General features: G+C 42.1%; 1 protein-coding gene across 1 annotated transcript; it reads right to left on the bottom strand.

Annotated features, from left to right (window-relative positions):
* Positions 1–3,538: 3,538 nt before the first annotated feature.
* Positions 3,539–4,474, bottom strand: LOC102381506 (olfactory receptor 10A5-like). The gene has a single exon (XM_025192217.1). It carries the CDS (start codon positions 4,472–4,474, stop codon positions 3,539–3,541), a length of 936 nt encoding a protein of 311 aa, XP_025048002.1.
* Positions 4,475–17,684: the final 13,210 nt, after the last annotated feature.

Genomic DNA, 17,684 nt, shown 5'->3' with positions numbered 1-17,684 from the left:
AACCCCAAACCAGCAAGCACCATTTAAGTGCCTAGTTCCCAGGAGTCAAACTCAGAAACAATTGTTTGAATCCTCAGAATTATGATAAAAAATAGTCACATGCTAATCAAGAAACCACTATAGCTAACAAATAGGAAACACTGTGGCCCCTCTTCAGAGGTTAAGATCTGATGCTTGCCCTAGATCCAAAACCGATTAAATTTAAAATGATTTGCACTATTTTCTTTGGGATGGTGTTTTATCCTATAATTTTCTCATGATTAAAGCACTCACTATGTAAGTACAATTCTCACATTCAATGTTCTGCTTGTCGTGGGGAAGTTCCAATTATCATAGCCACCAGGGGAAAGGCTGGGTCGGGTACTCTCTATCCTGTTTGTTGAACCCTCTAGGACTCTTGCATTTAATCTAATGACTATATCGTGTAGAACAAAAACCCCCAAACAAACAAACAAAAAACAGTCCTTGGAACAAGGACCATTGCATTCCCAGATAAGGACCAGTAAATATCTCCTTATCTAATCCTGCTCCAGAAAGTCCATACCTTGGTGGACAGTTCACTTCTGATGTTTGTTGAGGTGAATGAGAAGAGAATCAGGTGCTCTCACTCCAGTCAAGTTATTCTTGAATTATACAGCATGAGAATCTGAGAGCTGCTTGAATTAAAGCATTCCAGTATCTTGGGTATCAGTGCCCCCCATGCTTAAAAATGCCAGTGGTGCTGCTTGAACTAAAGCTCATTTGCGTAGCTTTGAGTCCAGTGTGGCTATTCCTCATGTTCACTTGGAAGAAGACAAGTTGACCCTACTGGTATTTCCCAATAATTTAATTTGACAATTTTTTTTTTTCTGGAAAGATGGTAAGCTAACATTAGTGCAATAATTTGAAAATCTCATACAAGCCATCACAACCTAATCCATCATCTTGTTATACAAGTCCTATTTCATTATGTCTCTTTGTCTTTCTCTCTCATCACCCTAAGACTTGTAACGTAGAATTTTACACGGACATATATATATAAAGAAGATCCCATGCAATCCCAAGAGATAATTTTCAACGAATTATTTCCTATTTTATTGTTGTCCCACTGATTCTTCCATAAAGATTGGTAATTAGAGTAGACAAATCCATTTTCATTACATCTTTACACACACACACACACAAATGTTTCTAGGAAGGCAGGGAATATAACTTGTAATATTTAATCTGCAGCAGAAGGATCCCACATATTAGACATACATACACCATCATATTCTTTTTAAATTTCTTAATATAACACTTCTATATTACATAGAAATTTCATTGGGCAAATCACAGATAACGACCTGATTTTCAGTGAACTAGTATAAATCTAGCCTGATATTAGGCTTCTGTTGCATCTAAAATCAGAATCAGAATCTCTGCCCTGTAATGATTAAAATTTAAAAAGTAGAATTTGATATTCATTTTTCACCTTAAAAACAGTGGGAATTACAGGATTGATGAGATTTCAACAGTCTTTGAGTCAGGCTTTAAAAAATGAAATGGTGATCTCTGGATCTAGAGTGCAATCCTAGTGAAAAAGGTAGCTTTTCTGTCATTGTGACCCCAAATTCAGGACTTAGAATACCTGGGTTATTAAGTTTCTGGCTCTGCAGCAAATGTTTCATTTTGCTCAGTATGTTCACAGGCATTTAGGTACCTAAACATTTTGATAGGTGCCTAGTGCATCATCAAAAACACCTTATGGCCAGATTTCATTCTACCTATTAAAAGTTTAAATCAACTTAGGTTCATAGATTTCATAGACATTAGGGCTGGAAGGGACCTCGGAAGATCATCGAGTCCAGCCCCCTGCCCAAGGGGCAGGAAGTCAGCTGGGGTCATAGGATCCCAGTACGATAAGCATCCAGTTTGCTCTTGAAGGTGTTCAATGTAGGCGCTTGAACCACCTCCGGTGGCAGGCTGTTCCAGACCTTGGGGGCTCGGACAGTAAAGAAATTCTTCCTTATGTCCAGCCTGAAATGGTCTTGTAGTAGTTTATGACCGTTTGACCTAGTTGTCATCCCTTGGGGTGCTATGGTAAACAAACATTTCCCCAGATACTGGTGCTCACCCCTGATAAACTTGTAGGTGGCCATCAGATCACCCCTGACTAAGGCCGAGTACAGGGGGAGAATGACGTCCCGGGATTTGCTTGAGAAGCATCTATGGATGCAAGCCAGCGTTTTGGTCGCTTTACTAGCCGCAGCATCGCACTGCAGGCTCATGTTCATCTTGTGGTCAGTGATGACCCCCAAGTCTCTTTCTTCCATAGTGCTAGCCAACATAGCACTGCCGAGCCTATAAGGATGCTGCGGGTTTTTCTTCCCAAGGTGGAGAACCTTGCATTTATCGGCGTTGAACACCATCAGATTCTCAAGCGCCCACTTGCTGAGCCTGTCCAGGTCAGCCTGGATCACCCGCCTGTCTTCTGGTGTGGATGCTTTGCCCCAAAGTTTGGTGTCATCGGCGAACTTGGCCAGTCCGCTTCTGACTCCAGTGTCCACATCATTAATGAAGATGCTGAACAGTATGGGTCCGAGGACAGAGCCTTGAGGGACCCCACTGGTCACAGGACACCATGATGAGTGACTTCCATCAATTACTACCCTCTGGGTCCAACCACGGAGCCAATTTTCCAGCCAGTGGATCGTGGTGGAGCCAAGGCGACAATTGGCCAGTTTCGCCAAGAGGTGATCATGGGATACCAGATTGAAGGCTTTTTTGAACTCAAGATATATGACATCAATCTCTTCTCCCTTGTCCAGGTGATAGGTCACCTGGTCGTAGAAGGAAATGAGATTGGTGTCTAAGTGCAAACATACTTTCATTATAGATTATCAGGACAGGATGCAATAAAATTAAATTTAAGTACCAAGGTCCACTTAGATGCTTAATAAGTGGAAAAAGGACATTAGCTCCTAAGTATGCTTCTCTTATACCTTATTTGATTCGATGATAAACCATTAACACAAAAGATAAGAAGTAAGGAGTCATACTCATTCTTGCTGCCTTTTTACTTACCCTTAAGGTGCAGATGATGGTTAGTTAGAAAAGTAGCCGTATCCACAATTTTTCAGGCAATCAAACAAAGTGGAATAAAATTACTTAGTGGTGCCTAGTGAGGGGAATAGGCTCTGTTCCCAAGTCTCTATTTCCCATTTCAATCTTTTGAAGGAAAATCTAACTGTCTACTTATATTCCTAAGTGTTTACCTACCATTACAAATCTGACCTTAGGTAGGTAACTTACTTAGGCATTATTAGAAAATCCTGCTTGAATCTATCTGTATTGTTTACTGCATGAATGCATCTGAAAATCTATCGATCTTTGCCTCACTTTTCTCCTCTGTTAAATGGGACTAATAGTGTTTCCCTGTTTCAAAAGTACATGTTTGTCCAAGAAATGTGGTCAATGTATTATATCATTGTGTGCGGCTCCAAAACATTGATAATAGGAACCATATTATCACTTAGGAAGAGGTAGACATTTTCCAACCTGGCTTCATTTTTAATTACTAAAAGCAAATATTCCTGCTCGGTGTTTTCCGCATGGCTTCCTTCACTTCCTTGTTCCTTAGGCTGTAGATAATCGGGTTTAACATGGGAGTAATGACTGTGTAGGAGATAGAGAGAAGCTTCTTGGTGCCTGGGGAATAGGTGGATTTTGGCCAAAAGTATGTCAAGCCAGATGTGCTGTAGAACAGAGTTACCACCACAAGGTGTGACGAGCAGGTAGAGAAGGCTTTGCGTCTGCCTATAGCTGATGGCATCCTCAGGATGGTAGAAATAATAAAAATGTAGGAGACCAGGATCAGCAAGAAGGGTACCATGACAACTATTATAGTGCCTATGAGGGCATACATCTCAAACAGGGAGGTGTTAGCACAGACCAATTTGAACATGGGAGGTCCATCACAGAAGAAATGGTTGACTTCATTGGGCCCACAGAAAGGGAAACTAAAAAGCCATGTGGTTTGCACAGTCCCCACAGGTATCCCTGAGATCCATGAAGTCACTGCTAGCTGGATGCAAACTCTCCTATTCATGATGATGGTGTAATGCAGTGGGTTGCAGATGGCAACATAGCGGTCATAAGCCATTGCAGCTAAGAGAAAGCACTCAGAACTCCCTAAAAAAAAAAAGAAATACATTTGGAGGACACACCCATAGAAGGAGATGGATTTATTCTCAGAGAGGAGATTCCCCAGCATTTTAGGGACAATGACAAAGTTGAAGCAAACCTCTAAAAAGGACAGGCTCCGGAGGAAAAAGTACATGGGTCTCTGTAATGTAGGGTCAGCCACTGTGACTAAGATAATCAGAACATTTCCAGTCAGTGTTATTACAAAAGTAACCAGAAACACCACAAAAAGCAGCACCTGGAGCTGGAGGAGATTGGAAAACCCCAGGAGAATGAACTCAGTGACTACAGTATGATTTCCCTGTTCCATTCTCCAAGCAAAGTCAGAAAAATAAATTCTGTCCTATGTTACCAACGTGCAAACACAAAGATTTCAGTGGAGTTAAATGTTGTTATTTAAAACAGAATCTTGCCTACATGCTGTGAAATCTTGGAGCCTGTCACTTCCACCTCTGCACTCCAGGCAGGACTTCCAGGATGAGGACACTTCCTATCATTATCTATTCAGAAGTGCCATCTTCTCTGCTTTCCAGCTTAGGTCCCTTGCATTCTTCTTCTCCTCATCCTTTCTTTATTCAGTTTAACCCAGGTTTGTCCAAGGTGAGGTGTGTCAAAATCTTATTGAAAGCTTGAGTCTCATCAATGCTTTCAAGTCAGGTTAGTAGAAGAGGGTTAGAAATCAAAGCACTCAAAAGTCTGCATTCTGCAAATTAAACATAGGAATCATTATTCTGTATCAGCCACAGAGAAACAGACTAAGGAATCTTATTGATGCTGGCATTTTCCTCCAAGAAAATAAATATTTTTAAAAATATATAATTTTTCATTACATTTTTCAGTGGAATTTTTTTTTTCTTTTATCCAAATATCTCCGTTTTTTCCTTGTCTGGAAATATTTAGACTTTGGTGGCCCACTGGAAACTAATTGAACAGGAGCTTATTTAACTTTACACATCCAAATAGCATTTTTGGCACTTACACATGATTTGTGGTTCTGCTATGCATGCAATGTAGACAGATAAGCATCCACATGGATGCTAAACATTGCATGTACAATGTGCTACACACTAACCAGACTCTTACGTATGAACATATCTTATCAAGAGTTTGAGGACAAGTAACAAATGTTTATGTTTCAGCCCCAGTAGCACTTGCTTAGGAAGTTCCAGCTACCTGCTCACTACGAGGGGCTTTGAACTTGCTTCTGTCTGATTTGGTAGTATGCTGCTCTAATCAGGTAGTCATAGTTCAGATATTATTCAAGTCTTTCTCCAGCTCATCTCTTAAAGCTAGCCTACTGTATTTTGTATTAAATATTCATTGGATAAAATGTATGAAGGGCAGAAGGGAAGACTTGCCCCACTGACAGAATGGGCCACAGCTAGGATCTAGGGACTGTTCCCTTCCAGCACAAAATCTCTTTTATTAAGCCAGACAAACTCTAATGTATGTTTCTCCTCCTGGTCCTGAAAATCTTCACTTCTGCAACTGAAAGCATCAGCTTCCCAAAAAGTGCTAGAAAGAGGTAAATTACTGTCTAGTAGGGCTGCGTGAGGTTTCAGACTGCGCTTCGGATCCAGAGAAGATTCGGACACTTTGGACGCCAAAACAGCATATCCAGATCAAATCGCTGGCTTCTTTAGGCTTTACAAAACAGATCGGAGCTTCTGAAACACTTTGGAAAAGCTTCAGAGCCACTTTGGAGATCCAGCCATAGGGTATAATGGGGAATCAATGAAATATCTCTAACTTTTTTGTTTTTGGTCTGATTTGGATGACACTTGCAGGGGTGGTAGCCTCTGCCGAGAACATGAAGTTTGCTATGTTTCAAGAAGATAGGTTCAGAGGCTTGGGGGGAACTGCATCCCAAATTCTTGAAAGCAAAACTTATGTCACATGTATGTGTTATACCACAGCGGGGTAAAAAATGCAGAGGTGGTAGCCCCTGCTGAGGCCACAAAGCCTTCTAGCTGTCAAGGAGATAGGTACAGGGGTTCTGGGTTCTGGGGCCCTGCATCTCTGGCTGCTGACAGACAAAACTGACATGGTGCTTGTACAACTGTGTCTGTCTTGGGGCGGGGGGATGGGGGGGACTACTGCAGTCCTGGCTGCTAAGCTACTGTGTTACCGGTTACCAATCACTCATGATTCACTCAGGGACCAGCTCAAACATAGTAGCTAGCTAATGTAACCAGTTAACAAGCAAGGATTAACACCTACAAAACCACAGACTAAGGAGAGGAAATAATCAATACAGACAATCAACTGCCCCAAGACAGCCAGAGTCAGTTCCACAAGCACCCATGTTACGAGTTTTGTCTGTCAGCAGCTTGGGGTGCAGGGCCCTGGAACCCCCCTGCACCTATCTCCTTGTCAGCTGGCAGCCTTCACAGCCTCAGCAGGGGCTATGATCCCTACAGCTTTCACCCCACTGCAATGTAACACATAGATGTGACATGAGTTTTGCTTTCAAGAATTTGAGGTGTAGTTCCCCCTGAACCTACACACTGATCTTCTTGAAACTTGGAAGGCTTCATGTTCTGAACAGAAGCCACCATCCCTTCAAGTTTCATCCAAATCAGACAAAAACCAACAAAGGTATAGATATTTCATTGATTTCCCATTATACCCTATGGCCAGATCTCCAAAGCGGCCCCAATGGTTCGGAGCTGCTTCGGCTGAATCGAAGTGGGAAACCAATCTGGAGCTCCTGCCAAGCCATTTTATCTGGCCCGAGGCAGCGGCAGCTGTGCCACCCCCGCCGCAGAGCATAGAGCACGGAGTGAGGAGCCATGGTGGCTGCGGCCATGGCGGCGGGGCTGCAGTGAGGCGGGCAGGGCCGGCCTGTGGACCCCAGCCAGCAGCAAGGGGAGGGGAGCTGCTTACCCCCATGGGGCCCGGGGGAGTGGCCCCGCACAGGAAGCCAAGCAGCAGCCACTGGCACTGCCGGCCCACGCTTGCCTCATCACCCGCTCTCTTCAAGCCAGCCCTGCTGCCCTGCCGCACAGCAAGGCAGCGCCTGCTCCCCCAGCCAGTATTCCCCCAGGCACTGTGGCTCTCTGGGCCCGGCCGCCCACACCCAAGGCCCTGAGGGGGCCACTTCTCATGTGCTGCTGGGGACAGGAGGAGCCCGGCTGGGTCTGCACCAGCCAGCAGAAGAGGCGGTGGAGCTGTGTGCCACTCGGGACCGGATGAGCCTGCACCCGTCAGTCCTGAGTGGCACATGGCTCTGCCACTGCTTCTGCTGGCTGGTGCAGACCTGGCTGGCCTCCTCCCATCCCCAGCAGCACATGGGAAGCTGGCTTCAGCTGCATGCTGCTTTTCCTGGCTGGTGCCGACCTGGTTCTGCCCAGGCGGGTCCTACAGCATCATGTCAACCTGGGCATGGCACCGGCAAGCCGGGCGGACCCCAGATTAACCCCAGCCTGGCCCCGTGGCTTCTCCAGCACCAGGTCAACCCAGTTGAAGCCAAGTGGCTCTTGCAGCACCATGTCAACCTGGGCATGCATGCCATGTCAACCAGCACCATGTCAACCCCTGCAGCTTCATTGATGTCAAACGCCATGTGACATCACTTCCTGATATGATACCACTTCCTGTGATGTCTTTGAATATGGCTCGCCAACCCACTGGGTGATAAAAAGTTCGTGATCCAGCCCCACATTCAAAAAGTTTGGACACCCCTGGGTCCATGGCCTAAGAAACCAGAGATGCATACTAAAACTCCCCCTAGGTGCAGGGAGACAGAGGTGACCCATGAACCTCTGCCAGTAGATAGCCTACTGCACCTGCTCAATAGGTATGAGAACACTTACACATTAACCCTGCATAGATAATAGAATTGCAAAATATACATAAGTATAAAAAATCCCAATTATGTATTTGGAAAAATGCTCTTTGTGCAGTTAAAGTGAAATTTGTTTTCTTTTGATGAAAGCAGTTAGTTCATGTAAAAATGGTAACTGAGTTGAAAACTCATTTCTCCTTAAAAATATTGAACATTTCTGATGAGCTGTAAATATATTTTTCCTTCTGTAATTGCTATGAGTTGGAATACAAAACAGAGGCCTGATTAAACAGAGGATTAACAGAGGATTAACCAATTAAGAGAGGCTTGATGAAATTTTCATATTACTAAATTATTTTGTTGTTTTCTTTGTTTAACACACTGGGCTCATGTTCCATGCCCTAGACTTCTACATGGTATCCAAAACACCAATTAATAATAATGGAGGAGCAATATTCAAAGTCCATCCTTCTTTGATGGAGAATATTTTCAAATAATTGAGAATTTCTATTAAAATATCCTTTGGAATTGGTGTTCTTGGTGTTTAAAAGTAAAAGAACTTGAATACATTTCATTTTTTGGCCGTGTAACTAGCCCTCAAAATATTGGGGTTTCAGATTTTGATAAGTCAACATTTTTCACAGGGAAAAACAAATCAAAACAAAGTGTTTTCTCAGAAGTTTCATATATAAAGCTATTTCCACTTATTTCTATCTGTCTGCCTTTCTTAATCTGCAGTGAATAACTATTGATAAGAATGATGACCACAACACCATAGAGAGAGAGAGGGAGGGAGGATGTGCCAGTAGTTAGGATGCTAGTAAGAGCTCACGTCCCTTCTTGACAATAACTTTCTGTTTGATTTTAACTCAATCAAGCACAGATAGATCCAAAAGGTATTTAGTACCATTAAGATTAAGCACCTAGATAACTTTGAATTAACTCCAGGACAGCTATCAATCTATCTGTGACAGCAGCTAATTTGCTTTGCTCCCAAGCATATTTTGAGTCCTTTGTTACCATGGCTAGATGGCTCCTGATTCTCAAGGTGGCTAGCTGAAAGCTAGCTCAGGTATGTCTACATTCCACAGTAATTATAGGAGTGATGGTTATAGTCCTTTTTGGAGATCCTGGTCATACTCCAAGATAAAACGAAGAGGTAGAGATCTGAGACATGAGAGCCACCGACTGAGTAGGGGAAAGGAAAGATAAAGGTAATGATGAATCACTACCTAAAGAAGAACTTATAGAGCCATACAAATGGAAAACAATGAAACAAAACAAAAATACTGATGAGAATCACTGACCCTATTGATGAGGGTAGAGAGCAACTTTCAGAGTTAACTGAAAGTCATCAGTCTTTGATAACAACATTATCACTGGAGTGGCAAGATCAGAAGCTATATTGGAAGAAATTGATTCCAGAATGGGATGTCAAAACATTAAGTTATGCAATGCAGTGTGGACATCAGTTATACTATTGGACACTTGTGGTACTTTGATAGAGCTGTGCAAATACTGTGTGATAGATAGATTGATAGATCAATCAACTGAGCAATTGACTGATTTGACTGACAGACACAGCCAGGCTCAATTTCAATAACTACTAATAATCATAAATGTACAGAAAATTACAGTGATTTTTCCTGTTAGAATACATAAATCACTGGCATCTATTCATGTTGCTTTCTTTCCTGAATACCACAAACCTACCAATGGAAGAGGGAGATGAATTGTAAAGTGTTGCAATTATTAAAATGATTCCTGGGCCAAACTGTGTAGCCCAGACTCATATCAATGTGCAATTTACTAAAGTTAGTAGGCCTATCTAAGCTAGTAGAGCTACTCACCAAACTATGAGCTCCTCATTCTGGCTCCACAGGAACAGTTCTGCTAAGACCTGTCTAAGAAAGTCCTTACCTACTTCTGCAATGGACAAAAATTCTCATCTGGCTGCAAAGCAGGAATAATGCGTTTCCTTTATTTAAAATGTTTTTAGTTACTACTGGGATGATATCACTATTGTGTTATTTCCCAGCATGAATTAGGAGGATTGGCTGGACAATTCATTAAGCAACTGTATATAGTTTTAATATAAATATACTATTTATATTAAATAAATATTCAGATTAATTTTGACAATAATTATTTACCTTGGGATTTTCAAAGGGGTCTAAGGGAATCAGCAGTTGAAACGCTGAAGCTGAAGTTCAAACTTCCTTACACCTCTCTGTTATTATTTTTGCACCATATAAATATGGTACTGAAAGTTGTCAGAAAAAAAACAATTTCTACCCCATGTCATACTATTTCTTATACCAGACTAAAAATCTATTTATTTTATCCCATAACTATTAAATGTAAAATGAAGAAACATCATTGCAAGAAAAGGCTTCTACACTAGGTCTCATCTCTTTCAGAGGAGAACAGCATTTAACTCACTGAAGCACAGAGCTCTGCTTCTGAGCCCACATGCCTTTCCCGCTCAGCTGATCAATGTGCCAGCTTCAACAGTTGGGGTGCCACCTTTACCCATGTTCTTTTGGTTAGGCATATTACTGGAAAGTAGAAGATGTTGGTTCAAACCCCCTCAGGCTGAGGGACATAGAATCTGCCTTTCCTATTTCCTAAACAAGTCCCTCACTACTAGGCTATTAGACTAAAAGTGTCAGTGGTTCCTCCAGCATCAAATAGCTGCTCTGCCTGGGGTTTTTTTGTTGTTGTTGTTTTTTTTGGTCGGGGGGAAGGGAGCGGGTTGTGTGTGGTCCAGGTTAGAAAACTTACATGGAGTATGCATGTAAGTAGTCAAACAGGAGCAACACAGAGTATCAGTGGCTAAAGCAAATCCTTTCTTTGCTGGTTCAGAAAGGTATGTCTAGTTGGCGGGGCGGGGGCGAGGAGTGGAATTTGAACTAAGATTACATAAATTCCCAAAGTGTCTTCATTTTTCTTCTTATGTCTTAATTTAGATGCTAAAGTATCACTTAAAACTATTGGGCAAAATAGGATTTGACCATGTGAATCTTCCCCCAATCAGGTTGGTCTGGCATGACTTACTCTTAGTTAATCCACAGTGGCTGCTCCTGATAAACTTGTTCTCCTCGAGGTGTTTCAAAATAAATTCCTTAAGGGCCTGTTCCGTGATCTTTCCAGGTATCAGGTCAGACTGACTGATCTTTAATTCTCTGGATTTTCTTCTTCCTTTTTCTAAATATGGCACTATTTTTGCTCTTTTCCAATCATCTGGGACCTCATCAGCCCTCCACAAGTTCTCAAAGAGAATAGCCAATAGCTCTGAAATTACTTCAGCAAATTTCTTCAGTATCCAAGTATGCATCCAGTCTGGCTCTGCCTACTTGAAAGAATAGCTTCTCTAAGTAATCCCTAACCTGTTCTGTAATTACTCTCTGGTGTTTGACACTTCCCTATCTTTGCTGCCACTGCACTAAACATCAGGAAGGTGTCCCTGTTTATAAAGATTGAAGAAAAAATTCACCATATGTAATTAGATTGCCTTCTGTGGTCTGTAAGGAATACAGGGACTATGGTTTCTTTGGTTTGCCTCTTCCTCTTAATATACTTGTAGAATCTCTTTTTATTGCCTTTTATGTTCTTTGCCAATTGCATCTCAAATTGTGACTTGGCCTTCCCAATATTTTCCCTTCACACCAATGCTATACCCATGGATGGATTTAGGATTTTGGAAAGGTTGCCTTTCACTTTGCCTTTCACTTTCACATTCTCAGCTAGCTCCTCTTTGCTTGCAAGCAGAAAGTTTGCACATGGGGAAGTGCATCATCACATATAACAGAACGCATATTTTTTCCAGGTAAAAAGAAACTAGAAGCTATACTAATCAACTATAGGCCTAGGGTGATATTGCTCACTTTAAGATTGATACAAAAGCAAATTTATATTTGCTTTTGTATCAATCTTAAAGTGAGCAATATCACCCTAGGCCTATATTGCAATGAGTTAAAAACAGTCTGCAAGACTATGAAATAAATGCTACATTACCAGGAGCAGCTAACTGACAGGAGAACTGCAAAAGAAAAGCTAGCTAACATCAAGACCATTAAAAAGGAGAGAGGATCACTAACACCTGTGAAATGAAGCATTTAGAATAAATCAGGTAGATTTTAATAAGTCATGAAGTCAATTGACTACCTCACTGCCACCTCAATAAATATGCTGTTGTCACTGTCAGGCAGTTGGTTTTAAACTTTGAATGGAGCATGAATCAAAGGTGGGGGCAATTGTACCAGTGCAATGCCCCTGGATCCTCCCCTGGCAATATCCTTATACTCTTCCCTACTAATAAGACCAAGTGTCCACTTTTTGTAGGATTCCTTTTTGAGCTTAACATCTTCAAATAGATCACTGTTTACCTATGCCTGTGTCCTATTGCACATTTCATTCTTCCCATATATCAGGGTATCTTGTTTCTGACCCCGTATTAAGGTCTCACTAAAATACTACCAGATCTTCTTGTCTCCTTTTCCCCTCAAACGCACCTCCCAGAGGATCCTACCTGCAAGTTCAGTGAGTTTGCTAAAGTCCACTTTTCTGAAGTCCAGTATCTTTACTCTTCTCCTCTCATTCCTTCCTCCCTTTAGGATGCTGAACACTGTTGATTCATGGTCACTGTTTCCCAAGTTGCCTTTCACTTTCACATTCTCAACTAGTTCCTCTTTGCTTGCATGTGTGATTGGCAAGTTTGTTTTTCCCTGAAATAAAATAGTTTTCTGTAGCATACTGTTAGGTTAACAATAATTTAGAATATTGAAAAGTATTAGCTTTGTAGCTAAACACAAGGCATGACCTGAGGCCTAGCAATGCTGCTGACCACAAGGCAGAATGATAGCTAACCCAGCCATTTTCTTATGCCAAGTGCCTTAACCATTTTGTTAGAAAAAGCAGAAATTAAGTCTGTGTACTGAGTACCAGTTGCAGCTAGGAGTGAGATAAGATAAGGGGGGGCCCAGAAGGAAGAAGATGGTAAAGCAGAGTACAGGAAAACAGATTGGAATGTTTAAGATAACACTAACTTTTTTCTTTTGGAAAAGTACTGAGATTTGTAATGCACCATGTAAGGAGATGATTACCATAAGTATTGCATATTCAATAACCTTGTAGTTTTCTTTGTTAGAAAAGGTATAAAAGACGGCCCCACCTTTCAGTGGGGGCCATTTTGCCTCTTTGCTGGTTTATGGTCATTTGCTCGAGCAAATAAACTGCAGTTAACCATTTACCCGTGTTGACTGGATTCTGTGCAGCTAGACAACGGACTCCAGGGAGTTTTCTCCCACGACACATGCAGAAAGTTAAGCACAGCTTCCCTGCTAGTTTTTCTTTCTGCCATCTGTATCAATAAATTATTCTCAATGTGCTCCAAAAATTTGCTAGTCTGCTTGTGCCCTGATGTGTTTCCCTCCCCAAAAATGTCCCAGTAATTAAAATCTCCCATGATAACTAGGTCTTGCTATTTGGAAACTTCTATCAGTTGTTTAAAAAAGGTCCTGCATAGCCCTTCCTCCTACTTTGAGGACCTATAGTAGATCCCAAATGTGACATTTCCCTTGCTCCTCTCCCCTCTGACCTTTACTAGAAGCTTTCAAGAAGCCTACTCTTCCACTGTGTACTGCGCTTTAGAATATGTGCACATCACCTTTAAATATAAGGCCTCTGGCAGATGTGCAAGTAAAGGCACCATGGGACCTGATACCTGATCCCTTCCATCATGCTTCCTGTCCTGCCACACCTGCATGGCAGGAGAAATTATTGTGATATCCAGCATCCGATCCTACCACACCTTATTGCTAGGAGAGGAGGGGCCCAGGATCGTGATCCTGGACTCCCTCTGCACTAGTAAGTAATCAACTCCCAGAGCTGGGAGCCCCATTAGCTGATGGGGCTCCAGCTATGGGCATGCGCCATGTGCTCCTGTGTCTCAAAGTGAAGATCAGATGAGGGCTCCCAGCCATGGGAGTGCATGTTGCACTCCCACATTTGGGAGTGTGGATCAGTTGATGCAGCTCCCAGCTTCAGGGGTGCATGGTCTGCCTCTGTGTCTGGGAGCCCCAGCCTGCTCACATATTCAATTAATGGTGTGAAAGGAATTTTTAAATTTGTGCATGTGTGTAATAACCTTGTGACTTATTCCATGTTTCATCACTAATTGATTAATCGATTGAATGTGTGGCCATGCAACTATTTAAGACATGATTGACTTATTATATCTTAATTATAACATGTGCTGGGGCCAAAGGTCTACCTTCCACATCGTATTGCCCTTCAGAACATGGGCACACCTCCTCCTTTTTTCCCCCTACCTTTCCATCCTGAATATCCTGAATAAGTTATATTCATCTGTGTCAGTCCTGCAGTTATATGAGCTGTCCCACCATATCACTATAATCCCACTTGCATTGCAATTCCTTAATTATACTAGGTCCTCCAATTCATTCTGTTTCTTTTCCCTGATTCTCACATGGAGAATATATAAACATTTCAGGTACCAAACTGATTGTCCTATCTTTTGAAGCTAAGGCTTCAGCTTCTGTCACTGAAAATCTTTTTTGTTTTTTTAATCTCATCTGAAACAAAAAAAGGGAAAACCACATTTGACAAAATAGATCTCTTTACAGACCAGTTGTGTTTCTATGCATACATAATTTTAGGGATGGAGACACATAGAGTAGCACAGAGTCTTTGAACTTCCATTTCAGGCAAATTGGCCCTCCTCTGGTTTACTTCCAACTGGTATATACACAGGACAATTCTTAATGTACTGCAGGGGGGAACAGAATCCCACATTCTTTGTAAGTGCCAGCAACTGCAGATACATGCCCTTGAGTTGCCTAATATGAATTATGACTTAAGCAGGATACATATGCACCTTAAGACTAACTAAACAAGATAGATAGAGAATGCAATCTTTCATGAATTCAAGCTCATTTCCTCTGATGATGTGAGCTCAAGTTCACAAAAGCTCATGCTCTATATATCTTTTTAGCCAATTTGGAAGTTGTACATCTACCATGCCTTATGCCTAACTTCAGACTAACACAGCTAACTACCTCTCTCTGCTCATAAATAGGACTTAGCCATAGATGTAATGATTCTTTCCAAATATGGTTTAGCGTTGCCAGTTTGAAGGAATGTAGGAAATAAAGAAATCATATGAAATGCCCTACCAAGACCTCAGAATCAGCTGTCTCAGTGTCCTAGGGTTTAGATCTCTAGTCTGGTTACAAGACATATTACACCTATGTCTTTATTCAGGATCCCATAAATCTTATCCTCTTGCCACACATTATCCACTTCTTGCCTCTCTTTTGGTCATGATTGGGCCCTAATTTCTGCTGAGAAGTCCACGCTCCATTAGGCCATCATTCCTGTTGTAAGAGAAACATCCGTTTCTTTATCATGAATCCATAGCACCCATCAGTGGTATTGTAGGTCAGTGATTCCTCATCATCCCCTTGAAATGGACAAAAATAATGTGTACTAAAGCTAAATAGATTACCCCACTCTGTATTTCCTTTGTTTAACTCAGTGATATCTACAGAATTAGGGGCTCTTGAGTGTAGCCAATTATCCCAACAAAAGCAGCAGGAAAGGAGATTAACAAAAACGAGCAGTTCCCCAACCCGTAATGAGGTGGCATCTCCCACATGGGATCCTTCTCGTTGAGGTGAGGACAGAGTAGACAGAAAAGAGTAGTCCTAGGGAAGACAGAGTGGAGTTTGAAGAAAGACAGAGAGCACCGCAGTGGCATAATAATGACTGTTGATTTGGAGTTGAGTACTAGGGGTGCGCAAAGCGGGCCATATTCGATTCAGATTTGGATTCGGCCCAAATTGGGAACAGTGATTGATTCAATTCGTTGATTCAGATCGCTCTCCCTGATTCAATTTGGCCGAATCTGAAGATTTGATGCTGATTCAGAGAATCAGTGATTCGGACATAGACACAGCTTTAAATGTTTTTTCTACATACCTTGAGGTACCACCATGGCTTGTGAGCACTGCAACGATGGGGTGCATGGAGTGTCCCACAGGAGTGTGGGGGGGGGGCCTCCATGTGCTCGGTGCCAAACCCAGAAGTGGACCGGAAATACTTTCAGTCCACTTTTGGGTCCACCGGGGAGCACACAGGGTGCCCCTCCCCTCCCCCTGCTGCATACCCCCAGCTTGGCAACTGGCTGCAGGGGGACCCAGGAGGCATCAGTCGCCAAGCTGGGGGGGAGTAGGAGGTCCCCCTGTGCGCTCCCCAGCAGACCTGAAAGTGTACTGGAAGTGCTTCTGGTCCATTTCTGGGTCTGCTCCTGAGTGCGAAGGGGAGCCCCCCATGCTTCTGTGGGATGCTCCATGTGCCCCAGCACTTAGGAGCCACCGGCTACCTAGAGGTATGTAGAAAAAAAAAACATTTAAAACTGTCTCTATGTCTGAATCTCCAAATCTTTCTGAATCTCTACAAATTGATTCAGACAGTTTCAGTTTGATTTGGAGACATTAAAGCGTCTTCTGATTTGATTTGTATTCAGAGATTCAGCTACCAAATAGGACTAAGTCTCCTCTGAATCAAATCAGGGCCCAAAGCTTTGTACAGCCCTACTGAGTACTATTTGGGATATTGCTGTACTGTTTGGGATATTGGCACTCTGAGACCTGCTTTGAAGAAGAAAACATCCCCTTCCTGGGAGCTGGCCAAAAAGGAGCTCTGTAAGGTGGGGCTCTGGATTTCTGCGGAAGCTAGGGAGAGAGAGTAGCTAGAATATCAAAGTCAGAAAGGCTTGCCCCTTGTGAAGCCATCCTGTTGCTGGCTTCAGAAGATCCATTAGGACAGGTGACTGAAGAAGGCTCTTCTTGGGGAGTCCTGAAGCAAAACTTCTTCTGACAGGGACATTATCTGTGACACACCAGTCATACCCCCAAGCTTGATAGAGCTACACCAATTTAAGTCTATGGAATGAATGTTACCATATGTGAGTAAACAAAGACACAGTTCAGACACACATTTTTTCACAATTTTTCCCTATGGTCTTCTGAAGAGTTTAATGTGCCTTGGGAATCAGGTACTTGACAACAATAGAGGGAACTAAAAGGTACTTGGTCAATTATCACAAGCATATTTTACCATGTGTGGAAAAAAGATCCAAACCACAACCTGTAGGATTTACCTAGATGCACAAACAATTCTCTATTTATAAGAGCTGTCCAGATTGTTGCACAGTTGCATCAACTTACAAATCCTTTAAAAGGCTGTCCAGAAACGGCTACACTCTCTAGAGGTAAGTTTAACTTTCTTTTAAGATGGGTAGATCACTTCGACTTGCACTGAAAAACAATATTTTGCAAAAATCTTTGATTTTCTGCAAAGAGGAGTAATCAAGAGAATATCTGTCTGTCTGTCTTCCTACCTGTTGTCTAACAACCCATACATATATATATTTTGTTTGCTTCTGGAGGGATATGCAATAGCGAGAGAAAAAGATATATTTATGGTGCTAGAGAGACAATTACATTTTGCTAGTACAGGGAAATATCTGTTTGTTTGTCTTTTTGCTTTGATTCCCCCCTCTCCTCTCCCCCCAATATTGAGTCTTTAATACAAATAGTATGAAAGCTGGTTAGTTACCCTGGGAAGAGATGTTGCTTAAATTCTGTCCAGGTGGTTTTCAAATGACCACTTAATCTGAGATAAAACATTTCTCTCTCCTTCTCTTTCC

The sequence above is a fragment of the Alligator sinensis genome, unplaced genomic scaffold, assembly GCF_000455745.1.
Source record: "Alligator sinensis unplaced genomic scaffold, ASM45574v1 scaffold186_1, whole genome shotgun sequence".
Lineage (NCBI taxonomy): Eukaryota > Metazoa > Chordata > Crocodylia > Alligatoridae > Alligator > Alligator sinensis.
The sequence above is the reverse complement of the archived record's forward strand: the minus strand, read 5'-3'. Positions and strand labels throughout refer to the sequence as shown.